This window comes from Zeus faber (assembly GCF_960531495.2).
Source record: "Zeus faber genome assembly, chromosome: 2".
Taxonomy (NCBI): domain Eukaryota; kingdom Metazoa; phylum Chordata; class Actinopteri; order Zeiformes; family Zeidae; genus Zeus; species Zeus faber.
In genome coordinates, this window is record NC_137189.1 from 7,589,670 (window position 1) to 7,614,145 (window position 24,476).

At 41.5% G+C, this 24,476-nt stretch overlaps 1 protein-coding gene across 1 annotated transcript in view; it reads left to right on the top strand.

Annotated features, from left to right (window-relative positions):
• The window catches only part of atad2b (ATPase family AAA domain containing 2B), a gene marked incomplete at its 5' end in the record, with an annotated part of 132,203 nt that overhangs the window by 55,633 nt on the left and 52,094 nt on the right, over positions 1-24,476 (top strand). Inside the window, 2 exons of the mRNA XM_080024571.1 lie at positions 4,051-4,173; positions 8,009-8,137. Coding sequence (XP_079880697.1) covers positions 4,051-4,173; positions 8,009-8,137 — 252 coding nt within the window. The remainder of the gene's footprint in view (positions 1-4,050; positions 4,174-8,008; positions 8,138-24,476) is intronic.

A 24,476-nucleotide genomic window follows, 5' to 3' on the forward strand; every position in this document is an offset into this window, starting at 1 on the left:
CATTAGAGAGACACTCACGAGATAAACACATAGCATAGACACGGCCATGGTTAGTTTTATAAAACACACGGACCACCACGCCAACAATACAGCAGGACATTTTTTTTGTTGATGTTGCATTAGGCCTTCATTGTGCACATTAATAATAATTACATTAAACACTTAAGCAAGTAATGCATAATAACTTAGGAAAGTGCTCTGAGGCAGCAGAATTACAGAACTTCAAATTGGTTTTCCTTCAAGTTGGGAATTCAAATGAAATAAAGTGCCCTACCCAACACACACTACAGACTAATTCATGTTCTGTATCTCAGGAAGACTGCATATTTATGAAAGTTTAATTCTGCCTCTTCTCCTCACAATTTGAACTGATTTTTTACCTCATCCCCACTGCACCTCCTCACAGCCAAATGTGAGCTGATAGTGAGTGCTGCCACACACAGGTACGCGCAAACAGAGAATTGTTGAGTATGAAAAGTGCTTTCAAATCTATTAGAACTGCATGCATTATTTAAATATGCTGCGCTGTTTTCACAGCGGTGAGTAGCCTCTGTGTAAGGATGGGCTTACATGTGGATTCATTCACCGTTTATGAATAATGAATCGCCGCTGAATATTATCATGTAAAATGGGAAGAACTGAAGCTTGTGAATTGCTTCTGGTGAATTGAATACCGAACAGCTATTTATTGGCACCTGGACCTTGGTCATTCAATTGAAGAGCCTTGTTTTATTTTATCTTGTTTATTGTATATGTGGCAAGCCAGCATTACCCCTTCTCCCTTTCCCACCAAATGGATGAATCAAGTCATGGGCCGTTTGTTTGATTGCAGGGTCTGCAAATGGTGCACTAAAGGGGGAAAAATGCAATTAGGCACTTTAATAAAGGAGAGTAATGAAGCCCCTGATCTGCACTTCCACTGCTGGCCAGGGGATTCCAGCACTGGGAAGACGGCGGCGGCCTGGCACTGTTACACTGCTGGGAACACTCTTCACCAGCCCACAAAGTGCTGCCTTTAGTTCCTCCATGTACATTCATGTATCCCCCTGCCCCCGTCACGGTGCCCGACCATCTTGAATAATCACTTTTATGATTTCTCTGTGCTCTGCTATTTAACAGATCCGCGAAATCCTTCCCTATTCAATTAACATCTCCCCGCCCTCTCCAAAAAAGGAGATTTAAACAAATGCGAGGAGGAGGAGGGAGGGCTGATTATGGAAGGTTTACAAGGCCGCTGGCAAGTTCTCTGCATCCTACCTGACCCCTGTCACCTCTCAACAGACCTTTTTCCTTTCAAAACACATGGGCACGCGCGCACAAACATCCTCTGCCGTCGCTGAAATGTTCACACACAAATATAGAAAGATGCACGTGTAAATTGTCTATGCTGCAATTATGCGTCCATTCTCCAATTAAGCAAGTGAAGCCGGCAAATTGTGACCCTGCTGGCCCTCTCTGGCTGAAGCACTCTGTCTTTGCCTGCCGTAATGAGAGACTGCCTGTTTACAGTGCTTGTGCTTTTAGCCTGCCTCCTCAACTGTGTTTTTATTTCCCCTTTGGAGGCAGGCTCGTGGGAGAGTAGGAGATTTAATGATGTTATTCTGGATAGAAGGGGAAAAAGGTGTGTGTGTGTGTGTGTGTGTGTGTGTGTGTGTGTGTGTGTGTGTGTGTGTGTGTGTGTGTGTGTGTGTGTGTGTGTGTGTGTGTGTGTGTTAGGGCTGTCAGATGGTTAATTTGGTGATTGTGATTAATCTCTAGGGATGCAAACAATGTAATATAGCCTGAATCAATAGAAAATACATTTTATTAATTTCTCCAATACCGTTAATAGTACCAGTAATGTTGGAGCTTACCGATACTACGGTCTTTGATAATAACGGGGCCCATTTAATACCGGGTCGGTCGGTACCCAACCGTTCCTCTGTGCTGCCCCCGAATAGTCGAATATTGGCATTGACGTACGTTAATAGATTGTGAAAATTATATAATTTTGGGGGGGATCAGGGGGAAGGGGGATCTAAACTCTGCAACATTAAGTTTGGCATCATTCCTCCTCCACACAGGTTAGGGTTAACATTCAGAAGTTGAAAGAAACTGGATTTCAAGCAGTGGTGTGGTGCCCCTTTGGTGTGTCAGTGCTTTCTGCAATATAATAATCATTCATTCGGCCAGTTTGAATGGAGAAAAGTTTGCGTCACTGTGCGTACGATGACCAGCGAGTGAAAAGGAAAAGCAGAGAATTGTCCTGACATAACATGGTTTACAAGCATGGACATTCTCAAGGCTACAAGAGACCTTGATGTTCTTGTGTCCACCCTGGGCAGTATTATAAAGAGAAAAAAGTCCCATGGCACTGTAGCTAACTTACTTGGATGTGGCCACAAGAGAGAAGTTGATCAAAGATTGAACTGAAACAAATGTTTGAATAGTGGAGATAGAACCCAAATTGACCTACAGACACGGGACAGTTTGGGATCTCACCATCCAGCGGCAACTCATGAAAGGGGTACAGTTGAAGACCCAGGTGGATCCCACTGTACAATACACTGTTTTTTTCAGACTGATTTGAGCACAGTAGATTACACTCTTACAGCCTCTTGGATATTTGCAGACACTGATTGTTGATCCAGACATTTTTATACATTTACATTTAGTCATTTAGCAGACGCTTTTATCCAAAGCGACTTACAAGGGAGAATAACATTCAAGCTACATTGCAACAGAGATTAGTGTAACAACAACATTAGTGTAACAATAAATACTGCAAGGTGGTGCTAAGTAATTGTAGGTTAGGACAGGAGGTACTCACTGAAGAGCTGGGTCTTCAAGTGCTTCTTAAAGACAGAGAGGGAGGTCCCTGCTCTGGTCATTTTTGGCAGCTCGTTCCACCAACGTGGAACTACAAATGAGAATAGCCTGGATTGCCGTGGCTGTATGGCCGGCAGAGCCAGGCGACGCTCATTTGACAAGCGCAGCACCCGGGGGGCAATATGTGCTCTTACAAGAGCATTTAAGTAGGCGGGAGCATTCCCAGCAATCACTCTGTAGGCCAGCATAAGAGACTTGAACTTGATGCGGGCGGCTACAGGTAGCCAGTGGAGCTCGATGAGCAGCGGCGTGACATGTGCCCTCTTTGGCTGGTTGAACACCAGTCACGCCGCCGCATTCTGTATCATCTGTAGTGGCTTCACCGCACAGGCCGGCAAGCCTGTTAAGAGGGCGTTGCAGTAGTCGAGACGGGACATCACCAAGGTTTGTACCAGCAGTTGAGTGGCATATTGGGTCAGGTATGGCCTGACTTTTCGGATGTTGAGTAGTGCGAAGCGGCAGGACCGGGTGACGGCGGCAACATGGTCCGAGAATGTCAGTTGGTCATCAATAATGACACCAAGATTCCTTGCAGCCTTGGTAGGAACAAGAGATAGAGAGTCGATTTTAATATCAATGTTGTGATAAATACCTTGTTTGGCCGGGAAGACCAGCAGTTCCGTTTTCGCCAGATTTAGTTGAAGATGATAATCCTTCATCCATGTGGATATGTCAGCGAGACAGTCCGAGATCCGCGTCTAGACAGTGGGGTCGTCGGCGGGAAGGACAGATAGAGTTGAGTATCATCCGCATAGCAGTGATATGAAAAGCCATGTGAGCGGATGATCGGGCCCAGTGAGGTGGTGTATATGGCAAAGAGGAGGGGTCCCAGCACCGAGCCTTGGGGCACCCCTGTGGTGAGGTTGTGAGGCACAGACAGCTGGCCTCGCCATGTCACACTGAACGAGCGCCCAGTAAGGTAAGATTCGAACCAGGAAAGTGCACTGCCCGTTATGCCCATACTTGAAAGTATGGACAGGAGTATGCTGTGATTGACAGTGTCAAAAGCAGCTGATAAGTCTAGCAGAATGAGAACCGAGGATTTGGCAGCAGCTCTAGAAGTTTTTAAGGCCTGTCACAGACAACAGGGCTGTTTATCCATGATAATGGTGAGATCACTGACTGTATTTTTCATTTCAAGTACAGTAATAATCTTGAAAAGTTGTTTGTTTTCCTTCTTAGACAAGGTGATAAGGCACCGAGCATGCAGCCTGAAGGACACTGCCCATGCCATGTTTGCCTCCGAGCTGGACCCTGAGTTTGACCGCATGTGTGAGGAGATCAAGGAGGTCCGCAGGAATCAGGGTAAGAACATACGACACTCTGATAAAACATTTTTCCTCTTTTGGTGAGTGCTGATGGAGGAGTCCTAATCTTTGAGGTGTGTCTACGCGGGATTACCAACTCTGAAAACTGGATATATCGCACAATCAAATAAGACTTAAGAGTAAACAAGCATGGTGGACGACGGGCTATGATGCCATTTATTTTTATTTTTATTTATTTTTATTTTTTATTTTTTCAATTTTTTTTACAGAAAATCTAAAAGGGAAAATTAGGAAAAAATAATGGACGAAGTCATGGAGACAGTGTGAACATGGACTGTACATGGTATTTTATGCTTTACAGTGTTGGCATTTGCAGCTACGGCTGCTGTTGTGTTTATGACTTATTCCCTTTCAGTCATCTTGGCTCCCACTTGGCTTTCGGTCTTCCCCACATGAAAAAAACGCATCCTCGTGGTTTCCCCTACACTACAGGATATCGGATCATAAATATTGAACATGTTTTATACTTGATACAATTGGCAATCGTGGCGCCAGGAGGGACTTCCGAGCACATAAGGGAAGTAAAAGACACTTGTAAAATACCTCACACCACAGGATAGTCTAGCAAGATAATCTTTAGAACCATCCAAAAATCTGGATTTGCTCACGATTGTCAAAGGGGGGGTGTTAGGCCCCAAATTGGCTTTATAATCCTGTATTGTGTTCCCCGCCTAACGTGATTCCTTGAGAATAAACTCATTTGACAAGTAACAGCACCCCAGCGTATGTAGCAGTCACATAGCCCACAGTAACAGTGGTCTACACAGTATTGCAGGCTATCAAGGCTTACCTGGACCATAATGGAGTGTAAATAAATCTTCATTAATGTTAATTTGGTGAATAATCTGTCCTCCCTCCACAGTTATAGGTAGAGTGCAGAATGCTCTGGTGGTGATGCAAATGCCACCAGTTTGCAACAGTTATTTAGCTAAGATATTAGATTGTTTTCATTTTCTTTGCTCCCCCGTGGTGCTTTATTTTATTTTTTTTTCCGCATGCATGCGGCCTGCAGTGCTATATTTAAGTAAAGAGGTAAATCAGATTTGTAGAACATGTAATGGTTTTGTTTTGGTAAGTAATGGCCACAAAATGTAATCAAAAGCTGCCATGTAAACACACTGTTTACCTTTTTTATTGTTGGAATCAAAATGAAATTATCACATCATAGTAAAATAAAATAAAATAAATTCATAATGCAATAAAATTCTGATTCAAAATACATTTTTGGCCATGGTCAATTTGGAATGAACCTCGGCCTAAATTGCCCTCCTGAGTGGCTGGGATCCAGATAGTTTGCCCCTGCTTTATCCTCCTTTCTTTGCATTCTTTCCTTTTTATGTTCTCTTGTCCATAAAATGCGCCCCTGTGTGCCCCTTAATGAGTTTGTATCTTAATAAGGAGAATTGCGGGCATCGTGTGGTATTTTGGTGTTCACCGGACCATGGTGGATGCCTTGGTCACATAACATTGTGATTACAAGTTTAACAAAATGTGGTGTTTTGTTTCCCCTTATTATTGCTTTACATTCCACGAGGTGAAAGATTACTCATTGTGTGGTAGGCTACACTTACTTTTCATAGCCTACTTAAATTGAAAAATAAAGACAGGGCCTGCCCACTAATGGAATGTTTCATGGGGAAACACTATATAATTAGTCAACAAAAGTTTGAGACCAAAATGGGTTTGAGTTGATTTAATACTAGCACTGTTTTGCTGTTTTGCACCCTCTGCTCCTCCGTGATACCGGCTTATACCAGACTCTGATACACTACTTTCAGTAAACGGATTATTACCTCTTGCTCTCATTTTCCCATTGTAAAGTTTAGATTACTCATGCCAATATGGAAATGTGCTAAACCTCTTTGCACAGGATTTTTTAGGGTTCTTAGGGAAATTATATCTTAAACTGTTCAGAGCATTGCTCTCATTTGGCAAAAGGAATGGAGGGCAATACAGTACTGTGCTTGATATAACCATCATAGTTTTTAGTGCACAATATATGGTTTGCAGGATAGTGATGCCTGGGGCTCTGCTTGTTCAGACATTACCGCCTGTTCTGATGTCTGGCTTATCCTCTACAGCTGTAGTCTTACTAAACAGCCCCAAGCATTGCAGAGTGGACTTAGGTAGATCTTGATTATGAAGGACACACACACACACACACACACACACACACACACACACAATGTAGTTAGTTAGTGCACCATGTTGCATCACCAGCTATTTAAGTGTAAGTAAAGTAGTCCTATGTTGGCAAATATTGAGTACAGACAAATAGTCATACACAAACACTCATGTTGCTTTTCACCGAAATATGCTGACAACCATAAGAACACACTCACTATTGTGGAGTAATTTCACATGTAAAACTGTGTGTAGGTTTAGTCATCAGTAAATGTACTAACTTAGCCCTAAAATTTTTCCTTGTGTTTGTATTGTGTATGTAAGAGAACACAAACATGTGCATACAAGCGTGTGCTCTATCCATAGGGGCCTTTCGCTTTCTTTGCCATCTGTCGCTCACCCCTCTTTTCCCCTTCCATAGTGCAGTATTGAGGAACAAATCATACACACTTTAAACTATAAACCTTTACCCATATGCACCAACACACTTGTATTTCTTTGGTCACTACTTCTGTTGCACTTCTGTTTATCATTAGGATTTGCGTATATTTGCTGATTATTTTATTGGGTACGGTTAACTGTTAATTGTATATTTTCCAAATTTTCCATATATTTCCACTTTCTTTTTCATATTTCTATTGTATTGCTTGATCATTATTTTGCACATTGTACTGATGTGAACTGCTAGGACGTTCACTTTGGGGATGAATTAGGCACATAAAGCTATCTATCTAATCTTTAATTTTAATTGTATTTTTCAAAGATGTGCATGCACATAGCACCTAGCCCTCGATGTCCAATCGAATTGTGACTGCAGCCGTTGGAGGGCTGGCTTTTTACGTGTTCAGTGTAAAACCTTTGTGAAGGAGGAGGCAATTTTCACTGGTCACTGTCACTTTTTATTTACTCTGTTAGCTACAAAAAACACAGGCTGCTTAATGAATATTGCAATAGCAGAAACCAGCTGCCTGAGAGGAGAACGCAGCACCTTGAATATTTCAAACACTGGTCAAGGTGTTGCTTTATGGAGCCATCAATTACTCGAGCTCTGCATGGAGTTCGGCTGCATCAGTGTCTATGACCAACTGTTACCCATGTTGTTGGCTTCTGGTGTATCTGTGACGCAATGAGAGGAGTTGTGTTGAGTTTTGCAAAAAATTAAATAAAAAGCGGACATCTGAATGAAAATGTGTACATTCTAAGAATTGCCGTGTCTTGCGTCTCACCCCCTCCGCTGTCTTGATATCTGCTTGTCGCTTTTAAGCACAGAAACACTTGCAGCCACTAAATTTTAGGCATGAGGCGAGTATGGACCGCTTCAAGAGAATAAGCTCATATTCTGCAAGGTCCTCGTGGCAGTTATGAATGAGAGTCTGGTAGTTTGCCATTAATATCTTTTCTGATCAATGCACAGTATTGTCCTACCAGTACAGCAACTGTCTTTGTTTCTCAGATTACATAGCTACTCTGTTATGTCTTTGTATGTTGATGTTTAGACAGGAGTGCATAGGCGTGCGTGTGTGTGTGTGTGTGTGTGTGTGTGTGTGTGTGTGTGTGTGTGTGTGTGTGTGTGTGCGCGCGCACACACACACGGCCTCTTGCCTGGTGGTGTGTTAGTTGGGTGGTTTTACATAGACACATGCACGCACAAAGTATTGTCGGTAACTGATCCTCTATGGTATTTGCAGACCTCCAGACGCCAGCCCAGCCGACTCCAGCTCTGGGCGTTGTAGCAACCCGAAAGCACACCACAGTGAGAGATGAGCAGGCGGGCGGCAGCACTCAGGGCGAGGCCACCGACAAGCAGTGCACCAGTCGTGAGTACATAAAGCTCTGACCCAGCAAACACCCTCACACACAGCTTTTTAGCTGATGAAAAGGTGAAAGTAGGCTTTTGATCCTGTTCTACACCCACTTATACATGAATAAGCATTTAAACACATAAGACCAATGTGTAATGTTATGTAGTTAAGCTGGCACTGGAAATGCGGAACTAATAATTGGCCTCCTATAGTATGCATTTTTGTGCGCTTCAATATATTTTTTTATTTCACTATCCGCTGCAATACATTCATTCCAGCCAACGACCTGCATTTTTGACAATTAAATGATTTCAGTGATGTGATTCATTGAAGCTGGCATTCCCCCTCACCATGGAATAAAACCACTTATTCATACACATTCTGTCCCTTTCTTGAGTCTGCTCTATTCACCTTTGCTGTCCATTATCGATGTAAGCTAGTAGCATACAGTTGATGAGAGTTGGCTTCGCTTATCACTGGAGAAAATAATAATTACTGTATTGGCCCCGATGAGGAAATTTGTCATCAGCATGTGAGCCATTCTTACTATTTGGGAGAAGGTCCCCCAGAAGAAACCCATGTCGACACGGCGAGGACATGCACACTCCCCACTGAAAGGCCCAGGTTGGGTCCGAACCAAGACACTTACTGTGAAGCAACCGTGCTAACCGAGCCACCATAATTACCTTGCTGCTTGTAGGATGTGAAATCTGGTATCTTAAGTTGTCATACTAGGAGGCATTTTGGCGATAAATAAGCCCTGAGTGTAAAATGGAAGTGGTTTTAAGAAGCAAAATACTCTCACAATACACATTTTCATGAATTTATCTCTCCATAATCAAAATCAGTGGGTTTGTAAACACTTACATTCAAAGCCCAAGAGGTCTGTAGTTCGATTTATTTTGGTGTCCTTGTACACAATCATGAATTTAAATTGTTGTGAGCATCTTCAGTTCCATTTTTTCACTCTGGGGATTGCGTTCCAACTAATAATTTCTCCAAAGGATGAAGCTTTTGACCATTTTTACATGCTGACCCACCTACTAAACACTCATTTTACTTGAAAATTGTAATCTTCATACGCAGTTGTGCTTCAGAAAACCCTGAATTTAAAATACTAATAAAAACAAAATCATTAGGGTAACCAAATATTTTCTCTACATGTCTCTATACGTTTTCTAAGAAAATGAATCAAAATCAGGTGTCCTTAAAACAGCAACATGCCAGATGTGTCCACACACATACACACACAGTTGTCTCTCAGTAGAGGTGAAGCAGCACAATGGGTAGCCTCAGTACAGAGGCCCGTCTCTCCTCCCCACTCAGAGCATGACCTCGCCGTTGAGCAATTACATGCCTACCTACAGCAAGTAGCAGGTGCGTAGGGTTGAGGAGGGCTGGGTTTGGGCAGTGGGCGATGGACAAACGAGGTCGTTACCTGAACGAGACAGATCTGGGCAGGTTGTTTGTGTAGCCGTTGCAGTTCCTTGTTGCTCACCTCCAAAGGTGGGAAAGAATCTTTGCTCGAAGGAAATCATGAGTTCTCCACTTCTAGGGTGAGATTGCGCAGCGCTGTAGAGATATGGATATGGGCCGTCTGTAGCTACAGTGTATCTGTACGACAGGGTGTTGCTATATCCTGAGATTGAAGCTACCATTGCCATCCCAGTTAAATATTATTGGGGTGTCAAGCCAAGTTTATTTATATAGTCCTTAATCACAGTACAGTCTAAAAGTGCTTCACAAGACCACATTTCACAAAGAAATCAATAGCATCCCTTCCTCGTAACCACATCTGAGCAAGGAAAAACTCCCAGAAAACCAAAAAAAAAGAAATGTTGGTTAATTTAACAATAAAAAAGTATAATTGTTGATATAATTATTCTCATTTTTTTATATTTTAATGAGAAGATAAATGTTCCATTTGCTTGTTTAATGGGTCATTAGCCATATTTCACTTGTTTTTTCTAGACAGATGATAAATTGCTTTTGTAAATGGCTTGACCTCACTAGTCTGTTTTTCATGGTATTTTTAATTTTACATTCAATCAGTGACTTAGTATGGATGTTTTTTTGCAACATAGAATGTTATTATACATTTATATATGTTATGTTATATAATTGTAATTGTGATTTGACTGCAATACATATTTCTGACACTGGGTGGCACCTTTCTCTCATGAGATTACCCCTAATGGACCCCCTGCTGTGTGGGTAAACAGTTTCTTCTCCCAGGGAGAAGGCACCCCCTTGATAGATGAGTGCCTCTGTCTCCCACCATAAATACTGAAAGATACTGGGTATGTGTGAGTCTCCAGCTCACTGCTATTTAATTTGCTGATCTAGACCAAGAAAAATCTGCCGTGTGGTAGCAAGGGGACATTCTGGGTTTTCTTCATTTTCCTCCATCTTAATATAATCCAGGGTTGACGGTAGGGGTTTGTTTTAATTGACAGACACAGCTGGTTTGGTCCTATCATTTTGAGGCCTTCTCTTCTAAGAGAGGGGTAGAAGTCATAACTGCTAGTCTAAAACTCAAATGACCTGTTTGACCACCACATATTTTCTACGACATCAATAACTGGGGTTGTATCAACAAATGGTGCATTCCAGTGTTTGGATTGCACGCCTTACTGGTTTGCGCCTCTTATGGCCAGGAAACAGTTCGCTTTCCATAATAATGTTGAAAAGAAACTCCTGGAGATGGGGTTTCTTGTTTATCTAGTTGGAACTCAGTCTATAGCATATAAGTATCACAGTCGCTATCCTCCTGCTAATTTATCTTTGTTCAAAGCTCTCTTCAAAGCAAGATGTAGAAAGCCATGATTGGCTCTGATATCAACGAAGCGTGTCAGTGAGAGTGAGTAGAAGACTTGTATATTCTGTCATTAGCTGTAGCCATTATCTTTGGAGCCAAGTGTCACAGATGTGGCCCACTAACTCAGCAGCTCTAGGAAGAACCGTTATCTTTTGGCTCCAGAAGCCTAATTAATTAGGGAAACACTGGTAATTAATTTGTGACATAGGCAACTGATTTTCAACTGGATCACACCGGTAGAGAAGCTACTTAGGTCCAATTAGCCTAATTGATCATAAAGTCAATTATGTGTTGAGATAGGACACAACCTCACATACCTGAAGAGCAGTGGATTTCATGTGAAATAGCTGTGCTGTTGGAGAAGTGGTAAACATATATAAATTCCTTCTCAATGCACTAAGGTCAATTTGGGAATGTAGGTAGGGTGCCACTGATTCATTACGAAAGGTTAGTACTTCTGGAGGGTGAACATGTTCCAGATCCTTTTCACTGGAGAGGCTGAGAAGGAAAGAGAGTGGGGGTGGGGGGCTGCATTTCTAGCAATTTGTGTGCTTATAAAGGGTTCTGTGTTGGTCTGTCTCTGCTCATTTCTTCCTTATCCACCCTGTTGTGCTGACCTGAGCTGAGGTCATTTGGATATAATAGAGGTTAAAAGCAGGCATACTATGCACCATTTTGTGCTGTAGGGAACTATTTGCAAAGTGTTACAGTTGGCTAAAAAGATTGTTTATTATACTTAGCGAGAACATTTAGCGCTCCTAGTTGTGGAGAACTAGATATCTGCTTGTTGCCCTAGCCAGGCAAGCCAAGGATAAGAACAGGGCAGCGCTTTTCTTTAATTGTGCTCTGGTCAACTGGAAGGACATCATTTCCTCTAACTTGCATCAACGTATTTTTCACTGCCCTTTTTTTTTTTTTTTTTTTCTTATTTCCCTTCACTGCACTCCCCTTTGCACCCTTTCATTGATGCCGTCACTCTGGGCACTCTCTCTACCCTCTCTCTAGCCATCTTCTCTCCCGTGTACTCCCCCTCATGAGTAACAGAAAATGCAGGGCCCATTACCTGGGCCACAGCCCTGGGTTCATTCTCAGTGCATCACCGCAAGGATCTGGTTCAAATGCAGTGCCTTTCCTTCATTTATTATTAACTCCGCTCAGTCTTTGTCACTCAAGCCTCAATTAACAGGCCTTTTGCTGGCCCAAGGAACGTGTATTGTGATGTAATCCTGTATTTGAGTTTATAAGCTGAAAATATTTACTGTACGTTTTCGAAAAGTTTTTCTTTTTACAAAATAGCCTTTAGTCGTTTACTGCAAGTTTTTAGCCAACATCCTTCTCACAAAAGTGTTTTTGTGTCGTTCTTTTTTCCCAATGCCAATCGACAAGATTTTCCCTATTCAACAGTTGAACTGTGTTTATATGGAGAAAAAGAATAACAATAGAGATGCTGCATAACGTGTCCTCCACATCAGTCAATAGTACGCCCAAGGTGCAACAGCTAAGCAGGCTGCATTCATGTACATGGTAGACTGCTTTGTGTAGTCTCTCCTCTGCCTCGCAACTACCATCACAGTAAATAGCATTCCTCCCCATCTCTGATGCCAATCCATCTCAAGGCCCTGTTGGGAATGGCCCCATTCAAGAGAATAAAAGTTCCAAACATTTTTTTTAACCCCAGGCTGAATTAGTACTTGAAAATGATGACCTTGATCTTAGCTCAGAATCAGGACAAAAGGCTAGCTATAGTGATATTGGAGCTGTGGAGTAGACAAATTATTTTGTTGTCTGGGCGGCTACACTTCATGAACATGTACCCAATATGGCAGGCTGCTATCTCAGATCCAATGACCTGGAAAAATAAACAGCTGGTTCCCTGACTCATCTCTTTCCTTCTGGTTATCGTTTACCCATCAGGCCTTTTTTCAGGTCATCTCCAGTCTTCCTTCTGAGTGGGGTGTCTAACTTCTCACAGGCCAGCAGTGGAAGACCTGGACGCTCTAGACGCAGCATAAAAGACCAGTGCTTTTGTCATGTAGGCCGGTCCAATGCCATTTAGAGCTTTGTAAAAGGACTTTAAAATAAATTCTAAAGGAAACTGGCAACCAATGCAATGTAACAAAAATTTGAGTGATGTGCTCTCCCTTTCTTGTTTTTGTTAAGTCTATCTCATGGCCTCCAATTACAACTGGTCGATAGAAAAAAAACCCATCTGGGCTGCAATTGAGAAGGCAATGTTGTTCTTTAGAAGAACTGGACACAAAGATTCTCCCGAAGCTGCTACCCAGCAACCATGAAAAACAATCTTGAGTCGCATACTCAGGCGCCCTCTAGCACTTACTAATGAAATCCCTGCAAAGCCCTGGGCCAGTGAGCTCTTGGCATAAGCTGCCATTTTGTGGGCACAGATGCCTGCTGGAACATTGTGGCACCAAGCGTGAAATGAATGTAAAATCAACCATGATGCCTTTCACATCCTTTTATTGTTTTAGGGTGCAGATGAGCAGACATCAGTGTGAGAAGCTCTCAGAAGGTTGTGCCTCACTGTTTTTTTAATTCCTAGCATGTCAGGAAACCCAGTTGCTTGTCTTCTGTGCGATATGTGATAAAGGCACACTCTTTACGAGGTTAGGATGTCAATCCTCCGAGCAGGGTTTTAATATCTGTTGTCTATCAGCGTAATATTATAGATGGATTTTCATGTGTGGTAAATGGAAAGGGAGAGAATGAAGATTCTTTATTTATCAATGAATGATGCCTTCAGCTGTTTGAGAGAATTATAGTCATAACTATGCCTGATTATGGTTATTCCCATGTTATGTCTTGCGAATAGTGTTTTATGAAGGGTGCCAATAGTTTTGAAAGGTGAGAATGTAAGGTACTGCCAAATGAAAGGAAAACTGCTCTTGACTAAACAGTTATTTCTTTCGGTTATCTGGTTACTCTCTATTTTGCTGCTACGTCAAAACCTTGCACAGCAGATTTGTCCATAAATTTGACATTTGGCTGTGACTAAAGCTGTTCTAATACCATGTAAACTCGATTGTGAAATTTCTGCTGACTGTCTAGTTAGTCAGTTAGACTGTGGGACAGGAGTTCCATATACTGTTTATTGTTTTGAGAGCATGTTTTCATATTAGGGATTTTTTGGCCTTCACAAATCGCATACAAAGGACTGGCATGGCAGGAAGGCAGGTCCAGAATTCTGAATAAAGGCTTGGTTTCTCAACCATTCCAATTAATGGGGTTCTGAGCTGGGCTGCCTATAATAAACAGGCTCCATGTTTTTCTCATAAAATAAGAGCAGCCTGGCTTTCTATTATTAAGGCTTCACTGAAGATAGAAAAACCCACCGGGCTTGAACTTTCATTGTCTTTTACCATAGTGCAATTGATTAATCAATTTTGGTAAACATTAGGACCTGGTACACACTAAACATCCAACAGAGTAGAATTTATGCCTGCCTGTTTCCAATTTATTGGAACAAAGTACCTATGAATGGGAATATTAAAATTACATTTTGGTTTCTGCTTACTTTGCCTTCATGGAAACTGAAATAGCATGTGTCATATTAAAGTTCACCTTTGAGGCTGTCTAAATCAATTGAAATAAAAAGGCATGTTGTGAAAAGACAAACGCCATAATTTAATTTGAATATTAGCGCCATTTTTCCGAATCTTATTTCAGATTAGTATTCCAAAATAGAATGCCATCTATTTGAAAAAATAAGTTATTTAATGGTGGACCTGGTTATTGATAATTATTGGTCTAGGCACACGTTTTTCAAAGCTCGGTTTCTCCCATCTCAGAAATAATGGAAAGGTTAATGTGCACATTTTTAACAGCGCACATGACATGCTCACAACTGTGGAATGTTCAAGAGGCAGGCACATTTAGCTTCCAAAAGGACGGGCATGGCGTGAGACTGAGTTTTTTTAATTATGTGAAATTACTCCTCGAGCCGCACACTCAGCCAGGCTAAACACCATGTCTTCCATGAAGCTGGGAGATGAGATGCAACCCAACTTCCTTTACCCATCTAACAAGTCATTACACCATGTCGTCAAAAAGTCTATAGGGCAGACTTGTCATTTGCCAGTGCACCGGTGTGAAAGTTAAACTTCTGTGTAGTTCAACGTTATGTATCCAACCGATTGTCTGTCCTTGTTCGGTGTTGCATGACTAATGGCCCCTGGTTAACAAAGTGTTCTCATGAAAAATGTGGTCGAGCACTGTTCAATCGTTTTATAAGCCAACTCTCCTCTTTGTTCTGGCTTCTTCACTGTGAGCACTTTGTAATGTACAAATAGCTAGACGTTTCTGTATCAACAGGCACTGCTCATTACTCCTCGTCTTTTCTTGAGCAAAGGGTGTCGATTTTATTTAGCTGACATTTAGTTTAGGAGTATGGCTATCCATCTGAGAATTTCATGGTCACTTCCCACTTAGACTCGTCCTATTTTATTATTTTTCTTTTTTCCTTTTTGTGAAAGTCTACACCGAAAAACAGGCTACACTTTATTTGATTAGTCGAATGTTAATATTCAACTCGATGAAGTGACATAAAATAATCTTAGTCAACTTATTTCTTCAAAGGTGATACCTAACCTAGCAATTTTGCATCAATTTTGTAATTGAGTCATACAGTTTTGTAACTGATGTTTATTAAGGGCCCTTCACATAGGATACAGTGTGCGCTGCGCTCTTAACTCCATTTTGGTTGCGGCGCACAGTGGTGCTGCACTACTGTGCGCGAGAATTGCCGTGACGTAATCCCTGCTTGGCCAATATTAATGAATTGCTTTAAAAATGTATTTATTTATTTATTTGCCAGGGATAGTGCGCACAACTGTGCCACAGTTGGCTTATGAGCTAATTTTCAACCGTAGTCCCTGGCCAGGTCCCTAACATACATGTCTTTTGACCCAAGAGGTGAAGCAAACGGTGTCCGAATTCCCCCGGCTCTACAACCCGTCCTTACTGGTTTGTCGGGACCTGGAAACAGGTTTCCTACCAAGTGGCAGACCAGCAGTGGAGACAAGCGATATATGACCAATGGCTAATAAATATTGCCTACAAGACATGATCATGACTATTCCCTGTTATTAAAATAAGATATTATTGTGTGAAGACATATACACTACTCACAAAAAGTTTGGGATATTTGGCTTTCAGGTGACATTTATGGAAAATGTAAAATGTTCACGCTACAGTGATATTATATCATAAAAGTGGGGCATTTAAGAAGCATGCAATGGTGATTTCCTCAAACAATTTATTGAAGCAAAAGCCAACAACAGTGGTGGCTATACCACAACAAAAAATGTCAATGTCTTTAATGTCAATAACTTGTCGTGCCCTTGAGCATCAATTACAGCTTGACAACCACGTCTCATGCTGTTCACAAGTTGACTTATTGTCTGCTGAGGCATGGCCCCCCACTCTTCTTGAAGGGCGGCCCTCAGGTCATTGAGGTTCTGGGGTACAGAGTTACGAGCCTCTACACGGCGACTCAGCTGATCCCATAGGTTTTCTATGGGATTCAGGTCTGGAGAAAGTGCAGGCCACTCCATTTGAGGTGCCCCAGTCTCCAGCAGCCGTTCCCTAATGATGCCACCTCCATGAGCTGGAGCATTGTCGTCCATGAAGATGAAATGAGGCCTGTGTTGTTCATGCAGGGGCACAATGACTGGATTAATGATGTTATTTAGGTAGTATGGGCTTGTCACTGTACCATTCACAAAGTGTAGGGCAGTTCTGTATTGACTAGACACACCTGCCCACACTGTAACACCACCACCAGCAAAGGCTCGTCTGGTGACAACAGTGGCTGATGCATAGCGCTCTCCTTGACGTCTCCAACATCATTGGCGGCCATCATTTCTGTTCAACGTGAATCGACTTTCATCAGAGAACAGCACTGAGGCCACTGGTCCCTCGTCCAGCGTAAATGCTCCCTGGCCCATGCAAGACGATGATGCCTGTGCCTGGTGGGTGGTCAGGTACCCTTGCAGGTCGTCTAGCACGCAGACCACGCTGATGTAAACGGTTTGAATGGTCTGACGTGAAACTTGGGTGCCTCTCACCTCCCTCAAATGTGCCTGGAGTTGAGTGGCATTCATCATCTGCTGCCGCAGGGCACTGTTCACAATGAAGCGGTCATCAGTGTGGGATGTGGCCAAAGGACGTGCACTTCTATGCCTTTCTGTGACTCTTCCAGTCTCTCTGTATCTCTGTTGCAAGCTGCTGATGACACTCTGTGAAACTCTAAGCTCAGTGGCCACTTCCCTCTGAGAACATCCTGTTTGAAGCCTCACAATGGCGAGGTACTGTTGATTAATTGTTCGGTGTCATCTTGGTCTCACGATGTCAAAATGTGAACAGCATGATGAAGAGGACTGTTTAAATACCAATTCTAATTGAACCAGGAAATGTATTGGTTGATTCATGGTTTAAACACCTGTTGTGAATTTTGCCGTTCAGCTCCTTGTTAGAGAACAGCAAGTTGAGCAAAAAGTACTGAAACATTGAACAGTTGGACATGTGCATTCAAAAGTTTAGAGAAGGTCAAATTAAGTTCACCTGTAAAGGTTATAGTGCATTTTAGGTTCATCCTGAAATTTCACTTGAAAGCCGAATATCCCTAACTTCTATTACACCACACTATGACCTGTCACTTTAACAATGCTAGATTTTATTTATTGTGTTCAAAATGTAGAACTGTCCCCCAATGGCATACTAAAACCTAGCTGCCAGTCAAAAGTGGAATTGCTGCAAAAATATATATTATTAAAATTTATGGTGGTTGTCTTTTATTTTATCTATAATTTTGTTAATATTATTCTCATTGTTAATTTTTTAATGATATTATAAAAAAAAAGTTGTTTTTTTTTTTTTTTTTTTTTCTCTGAGTGCTACGGTAATGAACAAGTTTGGAAGGACGATTATAGAGGTCATAGCTTTGTAGCGTATGCCATAATACTAATACATGTACTAATTCTTCTAATTTGATGTTCACGCAGTGGGAATGTGCAGTTTTTCTGCATTATGTCCCTTTGTTTAGTTCCCTTTGGAAAATAGTTATTCTTTTATATTTTATTCTAATCTAGACTAGTTAAGTGTTTCATTCCCAGCGCCTCTCCTTCGTCTGTAATGTGCATTGCAGTTTGCCGGCAGGACAGCGGAGCGCACCAGCCTTGTCGTTTAAACTCTTAATGACTCCATAATGAAATCCCTCCACGTGATGCCAATGAGCTGCTCCATCATCTTCTGTCAAACTCAATTCAACCCACAGTTTGATTTATATATGCCCTAAAGGAGAGCATTGAGCAAGGGAAGATGCTCTTTAATCTCAGATTTGAAAATGGACCCGGTGACAGTGAATGACGAAGCATTAGAACACTGGCAGCCAAACTCCATTGAGGGTGCAAGTTTGGATCTTGTGTCTGACTACAGTAGGTACTGGTCCTGATTGGTCCCACTTTTGCTCTCACAACACATCTGTGTTCTGTGCCTATGTTGCCTGCGGGAGTTGAGGTTGTATTTATTTCTATGTTTTTGGACGATCTTTATCAAAAAGCCGTCCTTGTGCGGGTGTGAGTGGGCATGTCAGCGTGTTAACAGTGATAGAAATTGTTGGTGCGTCAGTGCTTATCTGTCTTTTGAAACGACACACACTGGTGTTCCATTCGCTTATTTACTCAGCCAACCAGAGAAGGACGGAGAATAACCAACTTTGCATGCCTTTTTAGCTCCTCTTCCTCGGAAGAGAGTGTCTCCACGGTTAGCGCCTCATTCAGTGTTTACCGTATGTTTGTCTTCAAGCCTCCTCTGCCGAACCTCATCAAAGCACAAGGGCGTGATATACTGTCAGTGTCTGGTCATGGAGAATTATTCTCCACTGGAGTAATTATTTTGCAGGAAACCTTAGCAGAAAGATAGTAAGTTTCTCTCTATCTTTCTCACTTTGCCTGTCTGCCTCCTCTGTTTTCAAGAATAATAGACATATAAAGGTGCAATTGTCATGACATGCAGAAAGCAATTTTCTGTTTAAAAAAAAAAAAAAAAAAGTGACATTGAATCAAGGTGTGTGTGTGTGTGTGTGTGTGTGTGTGTGTGTGTGTGTGTGTGTGTGTGTGTGTGTGTGTGTGTGTGTGTGTGTGTGTGTGTGTGTGTGTGTGTGTGTGTGTGTGTGTGTGTGTGTGTGTGTGTGTGAAGTGACTGATCTTCTTCATTTCCAGGAGCCAGAACAGGATCATTTATTGATCTTGACGTTTTATTAAATGTCTGTGTGAGGTGACACGTCAGGTGACCAATGGCCGCCATCTTGTTCTCCTTTAGAGACCCTGCAAGGCCCCATGTCACCGTGTCCGCAGCTCTCATTCTCACTTTGTTTGTGTGTCTCCTGGTTGCTCTCCACATCTCACACTCTCAACAAATTGACTTATATATATATATACACACACACACACACACACACACAAAAGCCACATACGTGTAAGGTTTTGCATATGTTAATGATTTTGTTCTTTATTTAGATTTATGTTCTGATTTCCTCTAATTTTAAATGAGTTACTGTGGATAAAAGAGGGAAACAGCTGAAACGGGTATACAACAGGAAGTTGTTAGTTTGGTCAATAGTTGCAATCGGTAAAAGATGTGGATTATAGTTAAATTCATTCATAGAGCCACATTCTGATGGCATATCCAGCGTTTCTTTGGGGGCATAGGATTGTTATTGATTTATAGGTGAGATTGCCTCCTAATTTGGTGAACAGTTGTTTTTTTCTTTTCTAATTTTGTTTGATTTATTGTAGTGTTCATCATGACACTAAACAACTCTACACTTAGATTTATCTTGATTTAAATCAGGATTTGATTTATTGATTTTATCAATCTCATATATACCCATCTATCTATTTCCTTTACCCATTTTTCCAAGTCCGAGTCACCTAGTCTCTGTATGGGCTACTGATCCATTGCAGGGTTAAACACATTAACATCTACTGTACTGGGAATTTAGGCTGATACATGAATGAGGTTCAAACTTAGGTATCTGGAGCTGAGAGTGCTTAGACTGCTCCACCCTGCCACCTTCAATAAGAACCAGAAAGAAAGACAAAAGAAATAGAAAAAAAGATTTATATTCAGACCAATAGAGAATGCATACATATATCAAGTTTGGGAAGCTCAAAACTAACTTAAAACTACTGCAAAATGAATTTTCTGTTCTACAGCAGAACCGGATTATTGTAATATTTTTAATGAATCGGTTCATCAGACTGACTGCCGATTAACAACAATTTCTGTCCTGGTAAGCTACTAATGTTGGTTTACCACTGATGTCAATTAGGAGATAAGCTTAGTTCCTACTTTCTTAGTTGTTAGTTCCACGTTCATTTATCCAACACTAGAGTCCCAAATGCAGGTGACATGGAGCACACAAACGGGAGATGCAAGGGAGAGATGTGGATGAAAGCTGCTTCCCATGGAACTCACTCACCCTGTCATGTGTGAGAGCTTGTATCTATCTTGCTATATTACACATTCACATATTACATTCAAAATCAATATTTATCATAAAATTACTTATTTTGAAAAGGCTGACATATGGTTATGAATTCAATATTGCCACGTTCCAATAAATACCGCAATATGATCTGATATAGTTGTAATGAAATACATAGTTGACCCCATGCCTGGCATCCTGAGGTGGCCTGAATTGTACCTGTAGCACAATAGAGCATGTGATCCCAATCTAGACTTGCAATTTCCAGTGAATTATTGCAATATATTGGATTGCTTTTAATTGTAATAGTTTCAGATTTTCCAGTCATTGCCTCACTATTCTGACCAACTACTCATTAATATTTCATATTAGGGACATTTATGGATGTGCATTCTGTGGTCATAACACATTAAAATCTTTTAAGACCTTGTCTTTCTTTCTCAGAGCAACAGCTCTGATTTTGGTATTCTGTTTTAACAGTTGTTTTACATATTTTTCGGCTGATGTCTTTGGTCAAATATTTGGGAACTTGATAATGTTTTTGCCTCTTCGGTTTGCTTCCAGTGGAAATGTGTTTTGATTGAGCCAACCACTGATGAATGAACACAGAGGAACTTTTGTGTATGATGTGATCCTCAAAGTCTCTGTGTCCTCTTGGCTTTAGTACTTGGTCTTTATTTTTGAAAGCGATATGCTGTCCATCAAAATACATTAAGTGATCTAATTAATGAAACCCCTTCCCTCATAATTTAAGGCAGAAAAGTACATTAAAAAGTATATATATATTTTTTTTTATAGCATTTTGTTACAGTACCTTTTGATTTCTGGCGAAATCAATATTTGTAAACTTAAGGAATCATGACGTCCTCAGAGCCAATAACTGGGTTAAACAAGCAACATGCCCACTTTCTCAGTGCTAAAAATTTAATTTCTGCCAAAAATATATATATGTTGGCAAATTTATCGAAGAAACCGGCATTGAAGCAGCCTGACCTCTGCATGAAACCTCCTTCCCTCCAGCTGTGACCACTGGAGCCAAAAGATCAATACCTCATTAATGTAACAAGATGGAGGCGCCAAGTCGATTCCAATGAACCAACGTCTGGAGTACTGAGAATAAGACCTGGAGCTAGACCGGACATCATGTTCTCCCTGCACATGTGCGTGCCTGTGTCCACAGATGTGTGTGCATGAGGGCACGCAAACGGCCTATCAATTTCAAGGGGAGACTCGGCAGTAAAACACACAGCGCTGTTTTCACACAAACTCTTTGTCAAATCCTGTTAACTTTTTCTCTAATACAGCTAAGCCCCCTGTGTATCACCTCATGGTCAGTGCGTTTTTTGGCCCCGCTCAAAATAATAAACCGTTTTCAAACAGACTATCAAAACATACTCATATTATAGCCACCGTTAGGTGATCTGCCAGGCCTGTTGAGTCTTTTTACTCATATCAAACTACCAAGTGTGAAATGTATTTTGCTTCTAGCCTTGTTGAAAGAATTGTAGTCAGAAGAAAACAGCATTGAGCCAAAAAGAAAGAAACTTTACATTGAATTGGTGATTATGATTTATGGTTTTTGGCATTTAAAAGTACGATTGATAATATTTTAGTTTCTTGTTGAAAATGTAATTTGATCTCAGGTCTCTAGTAAAAGAGATATTGATCTCAGTGAGACAACCTGGCAAAATGTTGCAGTTCATTTGCTTGTACATCAGTGTCATTTTAAATCCATTCTTCATATTCCAGCTGTTTCATATTGTTTTCCCTCTTGTATGGAAGTTATTTTGGACTATTTGACATACTGTTTTGACACCGCTTGGCCCTCTGTCTTCTCAGATCTTAGTCTTGCCAAAGGTCTTTAACCCTGTTGGGTGACTGACCTGAATTGAAAATCAAACGGACGCGCTGTGACAGCTCAGCCCACTCTCCTCTGCAGCACGGTCACACTTGGATCTGTCCCATATGGCCATTTAGTCACATGTGTGCACATGCATACAAAAACGTATAAACTCCCTTCACTCAGTGACTTCCTTCTAGCTAATATTCTCAAATATATTTCCCAGATTGAATGTCCTTAATGTGAAACCACTGTGGAGTGCTGGTGAGCAAGCCACCCCTTAAAGTGAGAGAGAATATGGCCTATTGCCATGAAAACACACACACACACACACTCTTTTTTTTTTTTTTAATTGGAAAATATATATTTTTAACAAGATAAGTAGATTAGTGAGAGCTCAGCAGTCAGTCTAGATCATTCAAGTAGTGTTTCTTTGTGTATGGTTTACTAGTATATTTTGGACTAGCCAATGTTACAAGGGCAGCCATCGTTATTAAATGCTAACTGTAATGTCGTATTTACTGTTTTAGGATAAGGACAGAATGAGAAGAGTTGGCTCTGACTGGGGAAAAAAAAAAGTTGTGTATTGTTGTGTACTGAGGTTTTTAATATTGGCTCTGTGTTCTGATTTTGGAATGTCTGAACAACATGGTGAGAAACCTTCCTTAATATTATCCCCTCGTCCCACTGACAATAATGGTAACGCAAAGAAACCACTGTTTAAGAGGGTAGAGGAAGAGACTAGCATGGGCCAGAAAACATAGGTTGTTTCTTATCTAGACCAGTGAGTCAAAATTCCAAATATTTGGGTGTGACCACTATGTATTTGTAAGATGCAGAGAGGGTGAGCGCCTGAGTTCTGTATGTGTTGTGCCCACTGTCAAGCATGAAGGAGGCGTGGGCGTGTCTAGGGTCACTTTGCTGGTGACAGATTCAGGCGGAGGCTGTTCTTAAGGCAAAAGGGTGGCTTTTTTGAGTGATCAAAGATTCTCCATTTTCCTGAATATTCCTTTGATACTCACTGTGTGTTGATTTATACAGTGGGGCAAAAAAGTATTTAGTCAGCCACCAATTGTGCAAGTTCTCCCACTTAAAAAGATGAGAAGATTTTGGCCCATTCCTCCATGCAGATCTCCTCTAGAGCAGTGATGTTTTGGGGCTGTCGCTGGGCAACACGGACTTTCAACTCCCTCCAAAGATTTTCTATGGGGTTGAGATGTGGAGACTGGCTAGGCCACTCCAGAACCTTGAAATGCTTCTTACGAAGCCACTCCTTCGTTGCCCGGGCGGTGTGTTTGGGATCATTGTTGTGCTGAAAGACCCAGCCACGTTTCATTTTCAATGCCCTTGCTGATGGAAGGAGGTTTTCACTCAAAATCTCACGATACATGGCCCCATTCATTCTTTCCTTTACACGGATCAGTCGTCCTGGTCCCTTTGCAGAAAAACAGCCCCAAAGCATGATGTTTCCACCCCCATGCTTCACAGTAGGTATGGTGTTCTTTGGATGCAACTCAACTTTTTCTCCTCCAAACACGACAAGTTGAGTTCTTAACAAAAAGTTCTATTTTGGTTTCATCTGACCATATGACATTCTCCCAATCCTCTTCTGGATCATCCAAATGCTCTCTAGCAAACTTCAGACGGGCCTGGACATGTACTGGCTTAAGCAGGGGGACAAGTCTGGCACTGCAGGATTTGAGTCCCTGGCGGCATAGTGTGTTACTGATGGTAGCCTTTGTTACTTTGGTCCCAGCTCTCTGCAGGTCATTCACTAGGTCCCCCGTGTGGTTCTGGGATGTTTGCTCACCGTTCTTGTGATCATTTTGACCCCACAGGTGAGATCTTGCGTGGAGCCCCAGATCGAGGGAGATTATCAGTGGTCTTGTATGTTTTCCATTTTCTAATAATTGCTCCCACAGTTGATTTCTTCACAACAAGCTGCTTACCTATTGCAGATTCAGTCTTCCCAGCCTGGTGCAGGTCTACAATTTTGTTTCTGGTGTCCTTTGACAGCTTTTTGGTCTTGGCCATAGTGGAGTTTGGAGTGTGACTGTTTGAGGTTGTGGACAGGTGTCTTTTATACTGATAACGAGTTCAAACAGGTGCCATTAATACAGGTAACGAGTGGAGGACAGAGGAGCCTCTTAAAGAAAAAGTTACAGGTCTGTGAAAGCCAGAAATCTTGCTT